Raw genomic sequence first — 22,240 nt, 5'->3', positions numbered from 1 at the left:
TTCTTCTGTGTATTTTCTCATTCAGAGGTTATTGTGCTATGAAAAGCCATAGTTTGATGCTCTTGGTGTAGTGGATAATCTTCCTCAGATGTGTGGCTGTATTCCTGGCCCTCAGCTACACACTGCCACCTTTGCATTCATCATACCAGCAGCGAGTAAGGTTCGTAGGCTGAATGGGCAGAAAAATATCTGTTCCTTCTGTCCTACCCCAAAATAAATAGGCTTTTGAAGATCTGCTTCTTTAAACTGATTGAAAGAGCCAAAGGCAAAGAAGGGGCTGGAACTGAGAGCTGGGGGGCTGAAGGGAGCGGGACTGTCTCCTTGGGAAGCAGCTGCTTCCTGGGTGTATTGTCAAATACCACATCCTGAGGGTGGCCTCTCCTCTCTGTGACTGGATGTGGATTTAAAGACCACTTAGAAGATGAGGTTTGGAAGGTTTACATGTCATTAAACTAATGATCTGTGTGGTCTGCACTGAAAGCATAAAATTATGTTATATGCTATCCAAGACTCTGCTGTCTGTGATGAAGTTTTCAAACATAGGGTAAGCACCCTGACTGACCTTCTGGATTTGTGTAGGGTCTTTTTAGCTGTTGGGTTGGCTTTGTGCTTCAGCCTCCCACTGTTGCACTGTAATCTCCAGAGCAAGGAACTGAAACTCCTCACTTCCTAACTTCCTGGGGTTTGAGGCAGAATTTAAAGATTTGCATCTGAGAACCTGTCAAGTGATTTGAGAGGCCATATGTTGAGAACTTCCCCCCCAAAACAGTTCTTTGTTCTTGCTCTTACAGCACTGGACCTACCTATATCATTATAAACAATTGATGAAAATTAGGGGGATGCATGACTCCACGCTGTAACAGACAAGGAGTTTTGGCATGTTGCAGCTGAAAGAAGTGTGATTTCAGGAATATTTTTATCTACTTGAGACTACTCGAGTGTAGTTCTGTCCATTGCGTTCAGTGTGGCATTGTTCTTGGGTGAGCACACGGGAACCTGGAATGGTTGGTGATATTCATTGGTTAGGTGTGCCCTGGTTGACTTGTTCAAACACCATTTTGTAAGATGTCCACTTCAGGGTGAATTCTTGGGAGCCATTTTTATGTTTGGGCTTGCTTGTAATTGCATAGTTATAAAAACCAGAATGATTTCCATCTCTAAGAACTACATCATTTGTCACTTGACATAGTTGTATTGCCTCCTGCCTCTTGAGATGCTTTTCTTTACATCCAGTATTGTTGTGTGCTTGGTTTAGAGATGTCCAGTGCTATTATGTATATTTTGAAAATGAGAAAAGATGTATTTAATATTTTATATGACTGCTAAAATGTAGCAAATGTTTGACATTATAGTAAAAAAACCCCATAAATTCCTGTCTTCCTTTTAATATTCTCTCTAATTTCTGGAAGTTTTAATCTGAGGCTGGCATCTGCTGTTGGACTGTGACTCTACCGAATGCCATGTGTATAAGTTGGAAAGCTTGGATCCAACCAGCTCCAGTTGTCTTAAGAGTCAGAGTCCTTGTTTGTTTGATCAATTCAGTTCCATTTTGGGCTTATCTCAAAAGATGCTGATGCATTTTGTTGGTAGCAGAGGACAAGATTTTTGAAATATTGCAATTGTTAGAGCAATATCAGGAAAGTGATCTCTTCCTAGCCGTCCCACACATCAATAGTTATTATTAAAGGAACACCAAATATTATGGTGGTTTTTTTCTGGAGAAACAGTGAGAGCACCATTTCCAGTGCATATTAAGTTAGTGAAGACCTGTTCAACTGATGTCTTCCGCTTCTTTATTTTGCCAGTGTGTATAGATTCTTTGTTAATGTTTTATCACCCTAAACCCAGTAGCATCTCTAAAGTCATGATATTTTTAGATTTTGCAGGCAGTATCCATAAATTTCTTAAATGTTTGTGGGAAATAAACATAAAGGGGCTTTCTCATTACCTTTCGTTAAATGCCTCTCTGGTTGGCTTCGGCAAGTGAAATGTTTAATACAGGCCTATAAATGTAGGACTATAAATATACACTCCTAGAAAGTTCTGAGCCCAAGAACATCAAGCAGCAGGGGCCTTTTTATGTGGCTTCATACAGTGCATTTAGTTCATTTACTCCTTACATGGTTTGGCTTAGGTCTATGTGTATTCCTATAGTGCTGTCTCCCTGCCTCGTTTCCTGACAAATCTAGTTTCGCAGCCTGGGTGAACAGACCCTGAAAACACAGTTACATCTGGAATCAAAACACTAAACTAAGAATTAGTTGGTTTTGCAGTGTTTAGCTATATGTAGTATTCAGTATTGCCTTTGGCAGATATTCTTATTTGAAAGCTCACTGAGTCAATATTAAGTCAAGATTTTAAGGAATCTGAAAATACCAAATTGTTTCTCACTCTTTCCCACTGTGGGCCAGGCTGATTTCAGATAACTCTGTCTCGTAGCTTCCTGGCAAACATCTCTGTAAATTCTATCACATTTACATTCAGTAGAAACTCTTTACCGCTCAAAAATTTTACAGTTGATCTGTAAAATCTTTCATTGGAGAAAGATATTTTTAGCAGCTGTCTTTGAAAACTAGGCTTTTAACCAGACTAAATTCCCAGTAGTCATCAATAAATACAGAATTGTTTGCAGCGGAGTACTGTAGCTGGCTTTTGAAGATACATTTGCTATAGTATTGCTCAGACTTCTTAATAGATGATCTCAGATAGCCTTTAAATTGCATGTAATATCATTGCCAGATAATATCATTCTGTCTTGAAGTTTGGTGTGAGAACATGTTTTCCTCCTTTTCATGATACAAGGCTTGATCCTGCATGATGCAAAATGCCCTACCCAGGTGTAGCAAGGTGCTTATGCACATGAACGAGCTAGAATTGAGTATATAAGCCAGGCAGACCTGTGACTGAGCTAGACCTACTGACCTTGGTGTTAGTCTTAAGCCAGTGCCCAAATGCTGAAATGGGATGAGAATGCTCAGCAGACCTGAGGCACAAGTGTCGGCCAGTAGCACAAGCAGACAAAAGGCAGCATTGCCCTCAGAAAATGGTAACTTTTTCTCCTTCTTTCACCTCCAGGTCCTACTTAGACATGTATAAGGTGATAATATTTAGTTACCTCTTCTGGTTTGTGCTTACTATAATCTTCATAACCGGAACCACAAGGATCAGCATATTCTGCATGGGCTACTTGGTAGCCTGCTTTTATTTCCTTCTGTTTGGCGGAGATCTGTTGCTGAAGCCCATCAGGAGCATTTTGCGTTACTGGGACTGGCTGATTGCCTACAACGTCTTCGTGATCACAATGAAGAACATCCTGTCGGTAAGCAGCTGCTGCCTTTCCTCTGCCTTCAGCATTTTGGTTTCATTGGAAGTGTGCACAGTGTGTTGAATGGTCATTAAAAATCCTTTTTCAGGACCACAGCCTTCTATAAGTGCAAAGCAGGCTCCGTTTTAATTCAGAAACTGCAAGTGCATATCCAGGGAATGGTAATGCATATACATTATAGGAAAATGTGCACCCTTGTATTCAGTCAGGCTCTGTGAAAGCTTACAAGCTATTTTCAAAGGGCCAGATTCTTTGCCTAGTAAAGTTCCTCCATAGAAGTCTTGTGAAAATCTCAGTGGAGTGAGAAATGAGTAAGAAGTGCAAGATTAGTCATACTGTCAATAAATAGTGCACATTTATTTAAACTTTTTATTTAAAACTAGAATTTTCAAGCCTAGTACTAGATGCGGTTGTCATGTGATGTAATGTAATTAGTGAAGTTGACTACAGAATTACAAACTGCGTTCCTGTTGCCTTTAGAACTAGCGTGAAATTCAGGTGAAAACAGACATATTTGATAATTAAATGTCAAATTCTTCCGCAAAATATTAAAGGTTTTCTTACATTAATTAACTCTTTAGAGTGGATTCTTGCAGTGGCACTGATAGGTGATTGAGACAAGCCAGTTATTTAAAACTTTTCGAAAGATAAATTTAGATTTATTCCTGGCAATTGCTTTTTAGCTTTGAACATTTTTAGTGCTGGACTGCAAAAAGCAGACATTTTTCTTTTAACATTTATATAAGTCACTGTACTGAAATAAAATTGATTTATGGGTGGTTTGAATTTGCAAATGTTCTGAATGCTTACATATGTGCTTCATTTTATGCTTGGGAATTCAGTGGAGCTACACGTGTGCTAGGCTTGTTCACGTGTGTTTGCAAGATTCAGTTGGTGATTTGTAAAAGTTGCTTAGCTGTCGCATTGCGTCATGTACCAGACGGATCACTTTTTCTGCAAAAACACAAACAAAACCCACGTACCTCCTATCTCACTGATAATCAAAAGAACAAATTCTTGCTCTCTAAAGTTGATGTGTGTCACTGGTAAAGACACTCTTTCTTCTAATCTCTGTTTTACTAATGAGATATAATACAGCCCATGGCAGTCACAATATTCTCATGTAATGTAAAGAGGTGCAATACTTTTCTTATTTTTATTTCTGTTATGTTTTATTATATGAAACTGTTGTTTTACTTTCCAGATAGGAGCATGTGGCTACATTGAATCATTAATTAAGAATAGTTGCTGGTTGATTCAGGCATTTAGCCTGGCTTGTACAGTTAAAGGCTACCGTATTCGTAAGTACAGCTCACTTTTCTTCATAATTTTCTATAAACAAAGAATCACCTTCAAAATCTTCTACCATATTTAAGTGGTGCCCCCTCCTGACATATTACCTTATGAAAACATCGTACCTGAAAGTTCAGTTGATACAGCTTGATCTTATATTGACTACCAAGAAAGAATATTGAAAACATTTCACAGAGCCAAAGGAGACATATATACTGAGAGAATATCAACACCCCCCCACACATACCCACAACCAGTGTTTGCTGTAAATGAACAATGTGGTGATACCAGCGCTTAACACAATTTCCCTGTACATGCAGATGATGTGATACTTTGAGGGTATGGTTTCACTGTACAACTGGAGCTAAAGTGTGAGCTCACCATCACTGCAAGGAGAGGGCACCTTTGCCCAGCTGCAGACTCCCACTGTCTGCCAGGTCTTACGTGCAGTTGCTCAAAGGGTAAACCAGTTCAGCTCACTGAGCTGAGGCTAAGCAAGCATAAAAGTGGTAATTTTTGCAGGCATAGTGAGTTTAGTCAATTTTTTTTTATGATTACGCTTACATTTGTGGTGATAACAGGGAGGGAGTGGATAGTCTATGTGGATGGAGGTGAGAGAAGGGAGGAACAAAGTATGGGCGAGCAAGACACTTCACCTCTCAGTAAGCTATTAATTTGGTTCTACTTCGTCCTGACACCCTGGATTGATGGTTTGAAAAGACCTGATTTTTTCTTCAGTGTTTTTTCTTTTGCTGAATTTAAAGAACTGTTTCATCCTAATGAGTCTGCAGCAAAGTTCTAAATTCCTGTCTTCATTTCAGATCCTCATAGAAAAGTGGAGAGTAGGGGAAAAGAAAGGAAATACGAAGACACAAATTCACAAGATAAATGCTACCCAGTAGTTCTTGTGTTATCCAAAACTTTTTGAGCCACAACAGAAACTTAGACACAGGTTTCTGACTCCCCAGGGGATGGGCACAGCAGGCTTTGAAGCTCTTGGAGCTTGACCTTCCAGACCTATTAGACTGGTTTGCTGGATTGTAAAGCCAGCTTTCAGCCAGAGTCTGTCCCTTGAGTCCTTCTGCTCCCTTCTATAGGGCAGCATAGGCCATTTAGTTTACAGTCTAGCTCCACAAAACCCAGTTTTAATTTTTTAATATCCCCAAGAGAACTGTCTTCTAGAGAATAAAGAAAGAGAAGAAGAAAGAAATAGCCCAAGCCAAAATCTAGAGGTATGAGGAATGGGATTTCCTCTTTGCCTGCCTCCTCCTACTCCAAAGGAAGCAGTTTTGTGGTTTCAAATATTTTTTCTCTTATGCAATGGAAAGAAACATTGAATTGAGTTGTGGAGAGGAAAAATAAAAATATTAGGTGGTGGCAGTCAAAAAATTATTTTGACAAAAATAAACCACTTCTTTTTCATATTGATAGTGTTCTTAATAGAAAAATGAGGCAAAAAGTCACTTTGAAATAAAAAAAAAGTTGAAAAGTCATTTTAAAAAATACTGAAATAAAATATTTCAGGCTAACAAAAAAATATTTTTTCCCCATTCTTTATTTTCAAGTACTTATTAGGATAGGGCGAATTTGTTTGCAAATGGTTCACTTTTAGTGAATTCTCAGTTTTCATGGGATATCGCATTGTTGGAAGCTTTCCAGTTTGCTGTAAAAGAAAATATGGTGTACTTTAAATGGAAATGCATGTCAGTTTTCTTAAGAAAAATGTAATTAAATTACCTCAATTCAAATAATTTTAAAGGCTAAGACTATTTACTTGATTAAACATTATAAAAGAATACTTAATACAACAGTCCTTATGCTGATGGTGTCTTTTTCCAGCTACCAACAATTTAGATTGTAAACTGCCCAGTGGAGAAGCAGGAATCATTTGGGACAGTATATGTTTTGCTTTCCTGCTGCTGCAAAGAAGAGTCTTCATGAGTTACTACTTCCTACATGTGGTTGCAGATATAAAAGCTTCTCAGATCCTAGCATCAAGGTAACATAAAGTTTTAAAAGATTAAACGAAACAGCTCAAGTCTCTCATGTCTATGGTACTTATTTGTTTATGATAGGTAGTACCAAAGGGTGCTTTAACATTAATTTAAACAATCCATGCTAAATTCATAATTGCAAACCCAACTCTGAAAAAACACACATGAAAAAACAAATTAAAAGAGAACTTGATAGAAATTAAACCATCTTTCCTACCAAACACCATCTGCTGCTCTCATAGCCGATGTTAAAAGCTGTGAAAGTTGGTGTGTGTTGCAGCATTCTCTCAACATCAATATGTATGAGAGTGAATGCCAGAGTTTCTAAGCCTTGGAAAGAGAACACTCTGCTATCAGAGCCTGTTTGAGACAATGGACCTTAGAAATCAAGACTCAAAAAATGTCACATGTGGAAAAATACGGGAAAGTTATGACATCTGACCATCAGGAAGGCACTCGGGAAGTGTCACATCACTGAACACTGATTAGCTGTGGCAAGGAAGTAACACCCTCTTTGGGCCTGTTACTTATACTTCCCCACAAGCATCCACTCATAGCTATCACTAACACAACCATTCTTCTGGTTTTTAATCAGAAGGCAGATCAGGAATGAAATTCTGGTTTTAATCTCAGTGATTTCTCCGGCGGCAGAAGTGGAGACATACTAGCCTACGTCAGGAGCTTTGTAAAGATGAATGTATTAATGACCAGGAAGTACCACGATATTACAGGAAGGAGGGTAATATAGATATAGTGATATAATTAATTTTTTTAGTTAGCTGTTTGCCTTGCTAAAATCCAAGCTTTGAATTATGTGGACAATGGAGAAGGTCAGGATTCAGACAGCACGGTCTGAGCCTGTCTTCTAGTTAAAGTTAATATTGTGAAATACAAATAACTCAACTAAAAAAGATTAAATTGTGATTGAAACAATAACAATGAGGATCGAGTGACAGTTTTCAATAGTCCGTAAGAATTTAGGAGTGATGAAGTTGCTGAGGAGAACATGTCCTTCTTTGTTGTATTTTACCACAACTTTGGGACAGTAATGATGCCCAGTCTTGACTGTATTCCTTTGAAAAAATGTCATTGTGGTTATCCTGCTTATTACATGGAAGAATGATTAATCTCACAGAAAATGTAGTTGAAAAATTAATTAGAAGTGGACTTCTGAAACTATAGCTGTTCTTACTGAATTCCTGACAAAGGAAAGGCTTTAAATCTGTGCTACTTCTTTGAGAGAGACTTTGAGGGTCTTTGAGAGTCTTCAGGAGCTGATGAATGAATAATGAAGAATGGCTAAGACATGTGATCTGGATATCCAAATCAATGAGTCAATTACATTTCTAATGAAATGCAGTTAGAAGTCATATTCTTCTAGCACACTAGAAACTTGTTCAAGGGTTTGTGTCATCAGATTGAAAGCACTGTAGTGTTCAGAGGGTAAAAGTGAAGCTGAAGCTATGTTCTTCATGGCCCCGGATAAAGCTGAACTTTGCTCACAACTTCCAGGGGGCTGAGGCAGAGGCACAAGGTGATTATAACACTGAAATGACTATAAAGACCAAATCCTGGAGGTGTGCAAGAAGTCCTGGCTCAGCCTTGAACCCACTTGTGTTCTGTGTTCTTCAGAACTAGAACCTGAATTCCTTCAACAGCTGCGAGAGGAACTTACAGGGCTGAGAGGGGATCACAGCGTTTGGTCCCAGATCTTGAAACAATTGACTGTAAACAGATTAGTTTTCTGGAGTAATTTATTATTTCTTTCAGGCCTTGGATTAGTTTTGTTTTATGCAGATGGGGTCGTGTAGAGAGGGAGCACAAAGTTGTCTGTGATTAGATGGCATAAGGGAAACTTAGAAACATTTAATGTTTCCTTTTTTCCTTTCTTCTGTCCCCATTTCTGCTGTAGGGGTGCTGAGCTTTTCCAGGCTACAATTGTCAAGGCTGTAAAGGCAAGAATTGAAGAGGAAAAAAAATCAATGGATCAACTGAAAAGACAGTATGTATTTAATGTATTTATATATATATACACACATACATATGCATGTATTTCACCGATTGTTGGTATTTATCTAGCACCTTCTTTTATAGAAATGCTGATTAGGTTTTGAAGTATGATTTTGCAATTACAAAAATTGCTCTCTGGGCATTCAGAGATCTGAGATATTCCAATATTATGTACTTTTAGAATCATCTTTCCCAAAAAGACAATATACTGCAGAATCTAAACTTTCATTTAAACATAGAATTACATTTCTAAGACGAAAAGTTGTGAGATTAATATAAAGAGTCAGAGTGGAATGTACTGACTTACCTGCTCCTCAGTAAGCCTGAAATTGTAATGGAAACAGATGTTTTCTATAAATCAAGAGAGAAGATGTGAACCCTCCTGCTTATTCTGAAGGTTCTTGTAAACCTTAGAAATCCAATGATGACAGGTTAAGAAGATCAGCTTTTAACTGTTCCACACCTGAGTATCACAGCAACATGACCATATAGTCTTCTCTTTAAGAGATGATCTGTATCTGTGCTGTACTTTTTCTCTGTTAGAGGTCCAGCTCAATAGTAGGTTCAGGTTATCCTGTTTTGTGTAGTACAAATGCATGCAGTGCAGATGAAATAAAGGGATAAAATCTGTCTTTTTTCCTCTTTCTTTTCTTCCACTAATTATCTAACCTGTTCTCTCAGTTTGTCTCTCCCCATCTCTCAGAAGAGTAGGACAGTCAAATGCAAATCCCCTAAGAAACTCATGAAAAGGGTAGGCAGATTACTAATCAGAGGTGCCATACGAACCCTGTCTCACTTGAAGGTGCAAGCCTAGGTGGTTAGAAAATAGGAGACTGAGACACAGGAACTGCATTAAAAAAACTCCAGAAATTGGAACAGCCAGGGGCCTACTTAGGGAAGCTGTAGGTAAGAGCCACCTAAATAGCCTGAAATCCCTTTGGGCTGAGGAAGCTGAGTAACATCCTGGCCCTGCTGCAATGGATGACAATATTCTCGTTGACTTTACCATTATTAGGTTTTTGTTCTCTATATCTGTATTCCTGGTAAAATTTGCTGGGTGCCTGTTGCTCCTGTTTCATTTGTGGTTCCTCCTCTAGTGTTTGAGTACAAAATACGTATCTTTACCTTCACTGAAAATATTTGTATTCAGCTTAACTAGCCTGGAGATCCTTTCTCTTTTTAAAGCCAGTAAGCCACTCTGCTTTGTGTTGAGTGCAGCCAGTTATTAAACACCTGTTTAATAACTACACAAAGCTTTCAAAGATCCTCCACCACCATGCGTGAAAAGCCATAACTGCTTCCTAACCAGATGTTAAAGCCCACTCCTGACAGGATCTTCCACACCTGCATAACTGAAGAAGCATGAGAAGGCTGCAGGGACCATGCTCCCTACCTGCATGCCTGGGCTTTCCTACCAGATGATGTATTGGGCTGTGGCTGGTGCTGCTCTGTGCTTGAATCAATCTTATCCCAATTGACAGGATATGCCTATCCTGCAAATCATTCTTTTCTGTTGTTCTGCAGAGTTTAAGATCAAGGAGATGATACTGCTTGCAATAATGCCAAAGCTAATCTGTGTTTGTCTAAAAATTACTAGTTTATATTTGCAGGATGTCTGACTTCAACAATAGAGGATGCTTGTCTTATTTCATTCAATAATGTGCATCAGTATTTCATGCAGTTTAGGCTGGTTAGGATGAAGAGAACCATCAGCACAACCATAAGTTTTGAACAACCAAGTTGTCCTGACTGACATAGTGTAACTTCAGCAGCAGATGAATGACAGGGAAAGAAATCTAATCATCTGCTGAACAATAGCTGAGGTGAAAGATTTTCCCTCGCTAGTGGGTGGTTCTTCTCTAACAAATGGACAAACTAATAAAAATATTTAAGTGCATTTTGATCGCTGAAATTAGTGAATCCAGTTGTATTGAAAGAACTTACTCCTGTTGATTTCATATTTTTTTTACTACCATTTTTCAAACCATGAAAAAGTACAAGTCTTAAAAGACCAGATTATGCTAACTTTACAGGATTGCAAGAAGGAGAATTGAAGGCTTGCCTACATCTGGACAAAACTGAACCAGTTTAAGTGCTCTGTATTTCCAGATATGTGGAACAAATGAGAGCTTAAGGGACGAAGGTGTAGCACAAATAGTGCAGGAACAGCCACATCCCTGGTTCAGAGTGGCAAGTTTCAGGAAAACCACTGCATTAGGCAAAGCCCTTTTTTCTCAGAGCTTCTTTTGCTGTACTGCAGCTCCTGACAGCAATTCTTTAAGTTTTAAATGATAATAAGATAGTTGAGGGGGAGCAGGCAAAACAGCCATGTGATAACAGGCAACCCAGCTCTTACTGACCAGTGAGCAAATGTCTAGGCTTGACCCTTCCAGCCAGCCCCTTCAAAGCCATTTAACTCCTTATGTTTAAGGCCAGGATTAATGACAATGTGGAAGGGATATTTCATTTAGAAATGTTGGAGTGTGTGTGTGTGTATGTATTTAACACTTGTTTTTCAATGTGAGTCAAAAAGGGTGAAGATGTGAATCTAATAAGATTATTGCTTTTGCTAGAATGGATCGCATCAAAGCCAGGCAACAAAAATACAAAAAGGGTAAAGAGAGGATGCTAAGCATGACCCAGGAGTCCTCAGAGGGGCCAGAGATTCGGAAGGTTTCTGAAGAAGATGACGAAGGTACCATTAGCTATTGTTGTACCATAATTGCAGTTGAGCACTAAGGACCTAATAGACCTAATAGTTGGACAAGTGATAAATTGCTCTTCAAAACTGTCAGCATGTAACCAGGTTGTTAGCTGAGTATCAGTTTGGAGCTTGATTCAGCCCAAAAAATCTGGCATTTTGTACTGCAAGAAGGTTTAGAGAAAATGGTCTAATTTGAGGTTACTTTTGGTTAAGTTCAGGCTGTTGGCAAATTGCGGAGTAGCAGCAGAGGATTGTTTTGGACAAAGTCATTATCTATAAACCACAGTGTTACCAATAGGTAGCATCCACATTTTTCCAGCAGTGTTTTCTGGATGCTGTGAGGTTTTTTTCAGTCACTGAAATGTTTGTATACTTTTAAATGTTGTTTAAAACATGGGAACAGGTAAAATGATACCTATCTAGGGCCACATTTCTAGCACTGACTTGGGATCAGCACTTAGTGGATTTGAAATTTTTGGAGTCTCAAATGTAAGGGGATTTGAGAGGGGGGGAAATATTTTCTTCTTGAAATTACAGTCAGCTGCGACTATATGTTTTAAAACACAAAACTGAACTTTTTAGCTGTTTTAGAGTAGAATGCTCTTTTAACTGCTGCATAAACCAGAGTAGAGTATTTCTGCTTAGTGGTCACGCTTCTGGATGATTTTAATATTGAATGTATTCAGTAGATCTGACATCTGATGTGCTCATGAAATTTTAGCTCTTTTGAGAGAAATTAAAAATTATTAATCAGTGTAAGAAACATGTTTCTCATTTTGTAAAATTAATATTTGGACATATTTTATTTTAGGAGAAGCAGACAAAGAGAAAGCCAAGGGCAAAAAAAAGCTGTGGTGGCGGCCTTGGGTTGATCATGCTTCCAGTAGGTTTTCTCAATCATCTTACAAATATGTGGATTTAACCCTTATATCCTTGACCAGAATGAAGGCATTGCCATGACCTGTTTGTTTTATGCCTGATTTTACGATTGTGACTTGATAGAAGGCTTATTTTTTTCAACAATGACTTCTACTTCCAAATCTTCAAGGAGTGAGTTTAACCATATTTTGAACTTCTGTGTGTTGGAAGCATAGCTAGCTCATGATACTTTGGGCATTCTTAGAAAAACATCACATCAGATAAACATGTGCCAGAAAGAATCTATTTTGGCCTGAAAAGTCTCAACTCCCCCCTACTGCAAAGCACAATATATTTAAAAATGTGAAGGTGAAGCTTTGCCAATGCATTCTAAGATTAGTCATAATTTCTTTTTCATATACACACATCATACATCTTTTTTATGGTTCATCAGTCATTCTACTGTCAGCTGTAGAAATCTGAGTACCGCAGTAAGGCAGCAAGACTATTCCCAGGACTAAGCTGTGTAGAGCTCAGCTGAATATCTCTGATCACACTTTAATGTACTGTTGATGCCAGTTGTTTTGTTATTTCCTTTTTTTGTTTGTTTGTTTGCTTATCTGAAAGCAAAAATATATTCAGCCTCGTGCACAAGAAATTATTAACCTGTATCACTCATATCATTACTGCATTATGATATTTTAATTTGTTTGAAGCCAAGTCCAGGCATATGGTAGAGTCCTTCCCTACGTTATGGATTGGGTAAAACAAGAAAAATGAGTAGATTGCAATCTCAAATCAGATATCCTCCTATTGGATCTTTGTTGCAGGAAATCAGACATGAACTATTTAAAAACCTCTGAGGATTTAAAAAATATTCAAGTGTATAGCACTGACCAGAGTTAAATATCAATGTCTGTATTGTGCTTGGTCATTTCGTTTAAAAGCGTTACTCCAAGTAACTTTTACACAACTACATACTCCTTCATTTACCTACATATGTTTATTTATAACTCCAGCATATATATTTGCCAACAGCATTTAACAGGATGTCGTATGCTTATTTCTATCAAGTCACAACTAAACTGTGCCTCTATTTTTATTTTTCTAAAGGGCACACTGCCACTTTAGAGAGACCTATCCCTTTTCAAAAGTCCTATGAAAATAAACTTCTTGCCCTGTAGTTTCATTAAGAACAACAATACCGATCAAAACTATAATTTATGAGTTTTTACTGTAGAATTTCAAGCTATGATGATTTTGAAGGAATGGGATATGGTCTCTATTCACCACTGGTTTTGTAATAAGAACAACTGTTCAAAGAGAGACATTGACTTTGGCTTTTACTTATTTCACCCTCATTATTTAATGTTCTTAGGTGGCAACTTGTGTTTTAGTATCTAAACAGTGAGCATTCTTGAAATCATTTATTGCAATAATGCAAAACCTTGTGGGAAACATCACAGACTCTGATCCTGCAAACAGTGGTTGCCTGCCATGTGGCTTGCATCCACCATCACTGAACCATGGTACTTACAGTAGGTGTTCACAGGCATACAAACTGGAAATAGACTGGTATTCCGCATCTATTCTTCTTGAAACACTGTGCTGTAACCCTGCAGCATTCTGCTGCACGTGGCTGTTTCTCTCTCACGTGGGTTGGTGGCTGTGACTGTATATATGTGTATACTGAGGTCGCTGAAGCTTGAGGTTTTATGCCAGTTCTGATCCTTAATTTAGATTTTTATTGTTATTTTTATACCACGTGTTACAATTTTATTCTACAGAAAGGTACCTCATTTTGTATATCACAAGAATTAAAACACAGTCATGAATTTGGGTCTGAGCAGAACAGATGGGAAACATCAGTGAGGATTTCCTCATGGACACTCACTCATGCTCCCCCTTGCAGGGAGGTTTGGTTCCTCCTGCGCTTGTGGATTACATATGGAACCTCACAAAGATCAGCAGTAGTTAGGGCCACATGCTTCAAGGTCCTCAGCTTCTCCTGGGGCACAGAGTTGTGTCTGATGGAGTGCAAAAGATGGTGCTCACAGCTGTCCTGGGGACCACTTTGCTCTGGGCACAAGTAGATGATGGCTCCTCCATCTCATTCCACAAGAAAAGCCTGCAACTCCCTTTTCTCAGTAGGAGAAAGTCACATTTTGTAGTAGGGGAGGGGGCCCTCAAGTCCAGTCTGGCCATGAATTATCTTACTAGTAAAATTTGGTCTTTTTATTAATCCCTGCAGGTGACTGACAGACTTCTTGTTCCATTTTGATGTGTGCAAGAATGCATTATTGCTTTTCAATCATACCTCCCTCTTTAGTTGTAAAAGAGATGTAACTGCTACATTAGTGTCCCCTCAGATACACTTTAACCTAAAAATTTTGGAGAGAGATCACTGTAGATTTGTTTGCTGCCAGCTCAGGCGTTCCAAGTCTGACCGGCTGCTACTCTGAGACTTCAAGGAACTGCACTGCAGTAGAGGTACCCCCTAGATATCAGACCTTATCCTGCTGATTTTCTGTGTGGACAATTTCTGTTGCTGATTATAAGATACTTCTTTATGAAAGAGAACTGGCGACTACTGGCTTTTAAAATATGTTCATCTCTTGAATACATTTTAAATGGGCATTCTTAGAAGGCCCTGTACCAAATAATTAATTTGCTCAATCCAAGAAATTTCCAAACTTTCTTTTCACCTCAGTTCAGCAATTAGAACTGCTGAAGTGGACTCTCTGTCCCTCTGCAGGGTGTTCATTGATGTCAAAAGTCATAACTAGACACATGAGGCACAAAATTTGCTCTGTGAGGGAGTTTTAGCTGCTAAAGTTATGATCCAATAGAGTGCTGGCAAATTTGACAGTGTGCTTACCTTGAGGTTTCTACCGTAGTTATGCATGGTCATCTGTGCACAGAGGATCTGTGTAGAATTCAAGGTATGATTGAATTAAAGCAATTGTTACTTTTCCAGAAACCTATAATGAGGGTTAAATACAATTTTCAATATAAATATGTATTGCTCCAGATTGTGTGACATTTCATCTAAGTAACTGTTCCTTTAAATATTTCAGCTTAAATGTGGAAATTATTTACCAGTTTTCACTGCTGAATGTAATGCTGTGATTTTGATTTTTCTCTTGCTCATTACCTTATTTTTCATTTCTTTTGTTTCCCTTGTTCATTCATGTAGGCCTGTTACCATCTGAGAAATAAAAACATTGCTTCTGTTCAAGGATATAAGGCCTAGCTTATTCACTGTGCATCTTTACTGTGTCAAGGTTTCAGAATCTTTCTGAATCCATGGGCAAAAAATTGAAACTCATTTGCGATCACGTTAATAGAATCCAAGTGATTTGTTTTAAACAAACCAAGGTTTTCCATTACCTCATCAAAGCTTAAATGTTTGAAGAAAGCATTAACTGATACCATCCCATTCCATAGTTTAAAGGATTCCTCAGCATTTTAAAGAGAAGTTCTGTATTTTTTGTCCAGTGGTACTGTTCATGTAAATTCATTTACTTACCTGCTGGGCTTTTTTTACTCCCTCAAATAACCATCAGTTCTCAATTAATTTAGACTTAACTGCCATTTTTTTCTAAAAAAAAAAAAAAAAAAGTAACTTAGTAACTTGATATACTTTGAGCTTTTTCTTTACATTTTCTTCTCATGGTGATGTTTTCCTTAGTTCTTGTATAGCTCTCATTCATGCCCAAAGTATTACAGACTGACATCAAATGAATTGCCTGAGAACTTTTCATATCTTGCTTCTTCTCTGTTTTCACCTCTCCTGGTTATTAATTTTTAAATGACTGGCTGGCTGTTCATAGGTCTTGGGGCAGTTGAGAATAGAACTTCTCAGAAAAATAAGAAAATATTTTGTTTCACTTAGTGGTCAGAAGTGGAAATTATTATTTGTTTGAGACGGATAGCGAAGAGGAGGAGGAAGAGGAGAAAAAAGAAGAGGAAGAGCCTCGAAAAAAATCTGCATTTCAGGTACTTTATGGTAGTTTGCCTTCTAGTTGATGTCTGGAAAAAATATAGCCTTCTCATAACACAGGCCTATGTGTTAAAGCAGCCGGTGCATCTAAAGTAGACCTGAAAAATATTGGAAATTAAATTTCTTGCCAATTTAAAATGCAAGTTTGCCTATTTTAAGCACTGCCAAATTCCTACAGGAACTATAGTGAAATCATATCTTCATTCATTGATGCCTGAGGAAAACAAAAATACAAAAACAAAGGTTAAGAATCTGAGCTTTATTTTTTCTGTGTTACAATGAAGACAAGTGAGGAAGCTGACGTGCCTCTGGCACTGCTGTACAATGCTTCAGTGGTTTTCTGGCTTTGAGTAGATGCTATCATTCCATGAAGAAATGATCCCCAAAATAAGCCACTTTTCATGGAAAAGAATACATACTTAAAAAAAAATTTTTTTTTAAATTATTGATCCTAGTGGACCAGAGAAATATATCCTTCGGTTATAAAGAGCTTAACATTTTAAACTACAAAAGGAGACCACATCACTTTCTCTCCTTTCTTTTTCAGGATAATGTCAGTTAATATGCTTGCATTTTAAATTACAGACTCTGTGGAAGTAAGAGGATATCGTAATGTTAAAAAGATAGCTGAAGTTTCCTAACTGGGTTCCTACATATAGACTGGTTGATGTTAGACAGTACCAGGTATTGAATTCACTGGCTTAAATGAAGAACTTGGGTGAACAAGTTAGTGAAATACTCATGCTTGTAGGATTGCTTTAATCTTCGTAAGATTTGCTTGTTGAAGAATTTTCAGAAATACCGCAGAACTTTTTCAGGTCTGCAACTTTTAAAGCTTAAACAAACAGGTAGCTTTTTGCAGATGAGTATTCCCATCCAGACGCAAACTCACGTCACTGCAGAGCTGGTGCACTACTGAAAGCCCAGCCCAAGCAAGAGCAAGAAACTGCCTCCATGGTCTTCTCTTCCTTATGCCAAAAGCTTTCAAACAAAGCTTCCCAGACACCCTTACTGAATTACAAGAAGAAATATTTTATTTAATTCATTGATACAGTGTGCCTTACATTACTTTACCAACTGATTACATTTGTTAAACTGCCTGAATGGTAATGACATGGAAAGATTGTTTCCTGACCCTAAAAAAGCCAAAACAAATCTGGATGAAAAATAATGTGATAAGTAAGTTTTATTTTCTATTATTTACACTGATATTTTGCATTTAACTCACCTTTGACCATAAAAATGGCTAATAAATTTCTAGGTCATTTTTCTTTTTGGTTTTCACGCAGGCGTAGAGGAAAGTTTGCATTCTTATTTCTGCTGATTTTTTAAAAAACTGGTGACATTTTGTTCAGATGTGCTGGTGCCAAGCACTAAGATTTTAGAGTTCTAAAATTGAGGTCAGAAGCTAATAAGATTCTTTCATTTACTCTGGGTTTTGGGCTTTTTGTTCGGTTGGTCTTGTTTTTAAAAGCTCAGTCCTGAAACTATTAATCTAAGGATGGAGGATCTGGTCTTTATTTCAAAATTCTGGCCAGACATTCTGTTTAGGTGGCCAGTTCTGCAATATGTGCAACATGAGGATGTTGGATGGCTTTATATAGGAGAGGAGTTGTGTAGAACAGAAAATAGGTTTTGTTTATGGAAAGTTTCTTTGTCATTTGGTCATCATACCTTATTCACCTTCCATCGCCACGCACACGGTCTTAAAAATGCTGACAAAGAGAACTTGTTTGTTGTAGAGCCTGATAAAGAATTATTTTTAATTGTTGATTTTTCCTGTAGTGTAAATTTTGTGCAATAGTCACTTCAAGGGTTAACTTGGAGATTTTATTTACCACAGAATGCAGGCAGTTAAGAATCATCTGTTGAAGTTTTATTGTGAACATCACAAATGATCTTCTTTTTCATATTGGAGTCTATGAATGTAAATTCGTTCTCAATAATCCAGATACAGTCATTCAGTAGATAGTTTTTATTAATATTTTCTTGTTTTCTACTAACTGCTCTTGCTTTGTCCTTCTTTATAGAGAGCTATTGGGAAATTTGCTTCAGCCATTTTAGCCTTGCCAAAGTCTGTCATTAAACTACCCAAAACTATTCTTCAGTATTTAATCAAAGCAGCAAAGGTACTTGACATTTTGCCAGTGCTCAGTATGTGACCCATCCCATAGTTCCTGATGTAATGTATACCTCTCTCCTCGTCTGCATTTTTCCTCTTATATAAATGATTAAAAAACATAATTACAGCCAAAACTTCATTCCTAGTAAATGCAGTGCATTTCATACTTTTGGAGTGGTCAAGCCACAGGAAAAGCGGTCTATCTTTTTTTAAGTGCAACCTCGGAGAGAAAAATGCAGACCCAAATTCTCATTTCCTTCTGATACTGCTATACAAGATGGTCACATCAAGTTGCATGTATCTTATGGACACCGTGGTAAATTATCTCAGAAAGCTGGTAAAAGATTTGTAAAACGCACATTCTGCTCCATACTCCTGTTTAGCTCACTACTTTTCTGGCCTTCATCATCATAAAAAAGATTTGTACATCTTCCTTCTTGTCCTCCTTGAATACATTTAGCCTACCTTTGAGCACTGTGTATCATTTTACACTCCACATATGTAACATGATATTTGTAAGGAGTGAGTGTTACAGATTGAGCGTACCAACTCCAAAGCCTAAAAGATACTGCATTTAAAGTTTGTTCAGTGGTAAAAATCTGAAGTAATACATATGTATGCACCCAGTCGGCTCTTAAAATATCCACTGCTTATCATAAGTAGTTACATTAAATTTATTAATCAAATGCCCTTTCTTCATTCTAATCTTCTACTCTCTTCCAGGTCTGCCTTTTACCTCTAATTTCTTTATTCACACTATGACTGTGGCTAGCACAGAGTTTCTCACCTAACTGTTCAACAGCAGATGTTGACAGTTCTGACTTTCAGTAAGTAATACAGGATTAGTTCACTTAAGTATCACTATTTCCCCAGATCACCTTCAGTAGAAAACACTTATTACAAGGCCAAGACAAACCAGTGCCTCTGATTCCACACATTTTCTCATGTGGTGCTTGTTTTGAACAAGTCAGACATAAACATAAATGTACAGACCATGAGAGATTTGGAAAAGGACCTTCTTATCAACAGTACCAAGATAATTTCCTGTCCATTATTGTATACATTCAAAAAAAAGAACCAAGTATTTTTTCCTTTTAAATGCATTTAGTCAGTTTGACAGTTTAAAAAAAAATAAATTGCTTTTTATGTTCCAAAGCAATTTGTGTATGCAATTTTAAAAAATATAAATAAACCAAGTAGAAACTCTACCATTGTGTTCCAGCTTCACTGAGATACACGTGTGTTTTTGTCACGGTCTGCATGTTTGTCTTGTGAATTAACAGAGCTGTTTTGTTGTGCTTTATTTTCACCCTCATGCCTGCATCTGTGTGCTTCCCTGTCCTGTCTCTGTTACCAGCCTGTGTTGCTTAGAAATAGGAGACAATGCAGTGCCAATTGAAGATGATCACCGTTTTTCAATGAAAACCATACAAGTAACAAAAGAACATCTTTTGTCCTAAAGAGTTATGGAGAAGACACAGTTACTTTAGTTTCTGTTATTCACATTTTATGTCATATAGGGAAAAAAGATGTGGGTGTTACTGCTTTTTTCCTGTAACCTTCCTTCACAACTTGAGCAGAACTATTCAAAAAGTTACTTTTTTTTACTTCCCCCCCCACCCCGCTATAGCATTTATAAATGTTTTGGGCCAATTCCATGCTTCATGTAGTCATACAGGTCAACAGACTGTTGATCTGAGTGAGTGCTGTGAGCAGGATTTGGCCTGATAAAATCCCCCTGATGTATAGGTAAGTATTACTGTTTTCATTTTACAATGGGAAAAACAGTAGCAGAAGGTTTCATAAGTGACTTATCTGAAGCAACAAAGGGAGTCATTGTCAAAATCAGGATGAAATTTGAGGAATTCCTGACTGCGGGGTTTGGGACTGTGCATAGATAGCAAATCTGTAAATATTCCACTGGGATCTGCAAAGGGGAAAAAAAATACCTAAACTATGAAAACTGTACAATCACAAATACCTCTGTTGAGATATCACTACATCTTTTGATGCTTTAGTTAGTTGATTGCAGCACTTTCTCTTAAAGTTTCCATTACTCTGCATCTTGCCTGTAAAATGATAAAGTAGAAATACAGAATTAAAGGAGAGATTCAGGTGAAGTAACCCATATGCACAACAGGGTATTAATTCCCAAAGTTCAGACCGTGAATTTTTGTGGGTTTTAATGAAACTTGGTTCACCCACAAGTGTTTTCACATTTGGTTTTATGCTCACAAAAATAGCACATGAAAGCTCAGCACATCTGCAGGGGAGGTGTTTGATTTGGGATTCAAAATATTTCCTTACCCCTGCAGATCTGAATGCGTTTACTCAAACTTATGTAGTCCTGCTTGTGGCTTATTCTATGGCTTACTCTCAAAACATGAAGAGCCTTGAAATAAATGAGTTTGTTCCTTCTAGTTTGTTTATCAGGCCTGGATTACTGACCCTAAAACAGCACTACGACAGAGGCGCAAAGAGAAGAAAAGTTTTGGGAAAGAGGAGAAGCGAAGGCGAAAAGGATCTGGGGATGGTAAGTAGACATCTGTATTTTAAAAAAATACGGTATTAACTAGACTGCCTGTTGTTCCTGGTAGCGAAAGGCAGCTGCGTTTTAGAGGGCAAGTGCTCTCAGTTCTTAACTAGAAACTGGAAAAATGAGTTTGCTTTTGGCTGGCTGTCTTTGCCTGCCCCAGCCCATGACGTGGCCAGCCAGAGCCATCTCCTTTTGTTCTACGCAGTGCGCATTGGGGGAGATAAAGGAGAAGAGGGGATATATATTTGTTTTCCATGGAGTTGCAAGACACACCCCCAGAACTTTTGCCAAATAAGAAGACTCCACACATAGCAGAAAACATCAGCTATATGAAAACATTTGTGGAAGTAGAGTACTCGCAAGAGAAAGCCATAACCCTGAAAAGGTGTAACTTTATAAAGCAAATAACCTGGTAGTTAACAGTATTTCTCCAGAATATGGGAGTGTAAATGCCAGGTGTTTGGCCAGAATCAGGCAGAGCAAGGATATTACCCTTTCACTCCCTCACCTCCTAAAAAGGTTTATCTTACTCTCCATGTTTTTCTCGGGTTCTTCAAAGTCTCTCATTTTGTTGATAAATTCATGTGTATTCCCAGGGAAAGTTTTGCATATGACAGATTTACGTTTTGTGTTGAAGAGCTATTTCATGAGGAAGTTCCTGAAGAGATGTAGTTCAAGTAGAGCTGTAAGAAAAATGCAATGAAATAGCCACATATGATTTATTTTTGCCATATTTCCTATATTGTTCCCTAAAGAAGCTTGAGTTGATGCATGGGGAAGAATATAAAGAAATGTTTTTCCCTTTCCATGCTGTACTCACTGAGGAACCCAAATATCCATGAACCTCTAAATTCACAGTGAATTCAGCAGGTAGCAAAAGGAAAACATACAAATGTTAATAGGGTTTTACTGGCACTGTAAAATCATTCATGCCCTTGAAAAAAATCAGTTTATAAGTGGTTCATATCTCTTCATCTTTTGCTCCTTTTTTAAGTGAGGAAAGAAAACAGAAATCCAGAAGCTTTTCTGGTCGCTATAGATGGGGAAGAGGGGGCCCCATTCAGGCTGAATCAGCTGGACTTTTCCTCCATTTGGCATCTTTGCCCATGAAAAAGAGGGAGCTTTATAATTTCACTGCTGCCGCTGAAGCTGTAGCTGCAAGTATTGGATATTAGATAAAGGGGAGTCATCCGTCTGTCCTTCAGTTCTGCCTGCGACTCTATGCGTCGCTCTTCTGCTGCAGGCCTGAATGAAAGGACGTGGTAGTTTCGAACCAACTCTGCTGCTTCATTGCAACCTGAAGGTCCCGCTGAGTTCAGTCGAGTTTGCTGGGTCGGAGGCAGGAGAATATCAGAGCACTGATCAGGTTGCCCTTTGCAGAAGCTGAAGAAATGA

At 38.0% G+C, this 22,240-nt stretch overlaps 1 protein-coding gene across 5 annotated transcripts in view; it reads left to right on the top strand.

Moving 5' to 3' along the window:
- The window catches only part of PIEZO2 (piezo type mechanosensitive ion channel component 2), a 322,106-nt gene that overhangs the window by 261,743 nt on the left and 38,123 nt on the right, over positions 1-22,240 (top strand). For 3 of the 5 annotated variants that reach the window (XM_054817479.1, XM_054817482.1, XM_054817480.1), the window contains exons 26-33: positions 3,076-3,319; positions 4,530-4,626; positions 6,458-6,617; positions 8,525-8,614; positions 11,196-11,317; positions 12,138-12,209; positions 16,080-16,183; positions 20,731-20,842. In XM_054817479.1, the coding sequence (XP_054673454.1) occupies positions 3,076-3,319; positions 4,530-4,626; positions 6,458-6,617; positions 8,525-8,614; positions 11,196-11,317; positions 12,138-12,209; positions 16,080-16,183; positions 20,731-20,842 (1,001 nt within the window). Of the gene's footprint in view, positions 1-3,075; positions 3,320-4,529; positions 4,627-6,457; positions 6,618-8,524; positions 8,615-11,195; positions 11,318-12,137; positions 12,210-16,079; positions 16,184-18,217; positions 18,317-20,730; positions 20,843-22,240 lie in introns of all 5 variants that reach the window. The other 2 variants (XM_054817484.1, XM_054817483.1) reach the window with 1 other exon arrangement.

The sequence above is a fragment of the Grus americana genome, chromosome 2 (assembly GCF_028858705.1).
Source record: "Grus americana isolate bGruAme1 chromosome 2, bGruAme1.mat, whole genome shotgun sequence".
NCBI lineage: Eukaryota > Metazoa > Chordata > Aves > Gruiformes > Gruidae > Grus > Grus americana.
This window is presented reverse-complemented; position numbering and strand designations above follow the sequence as displayed.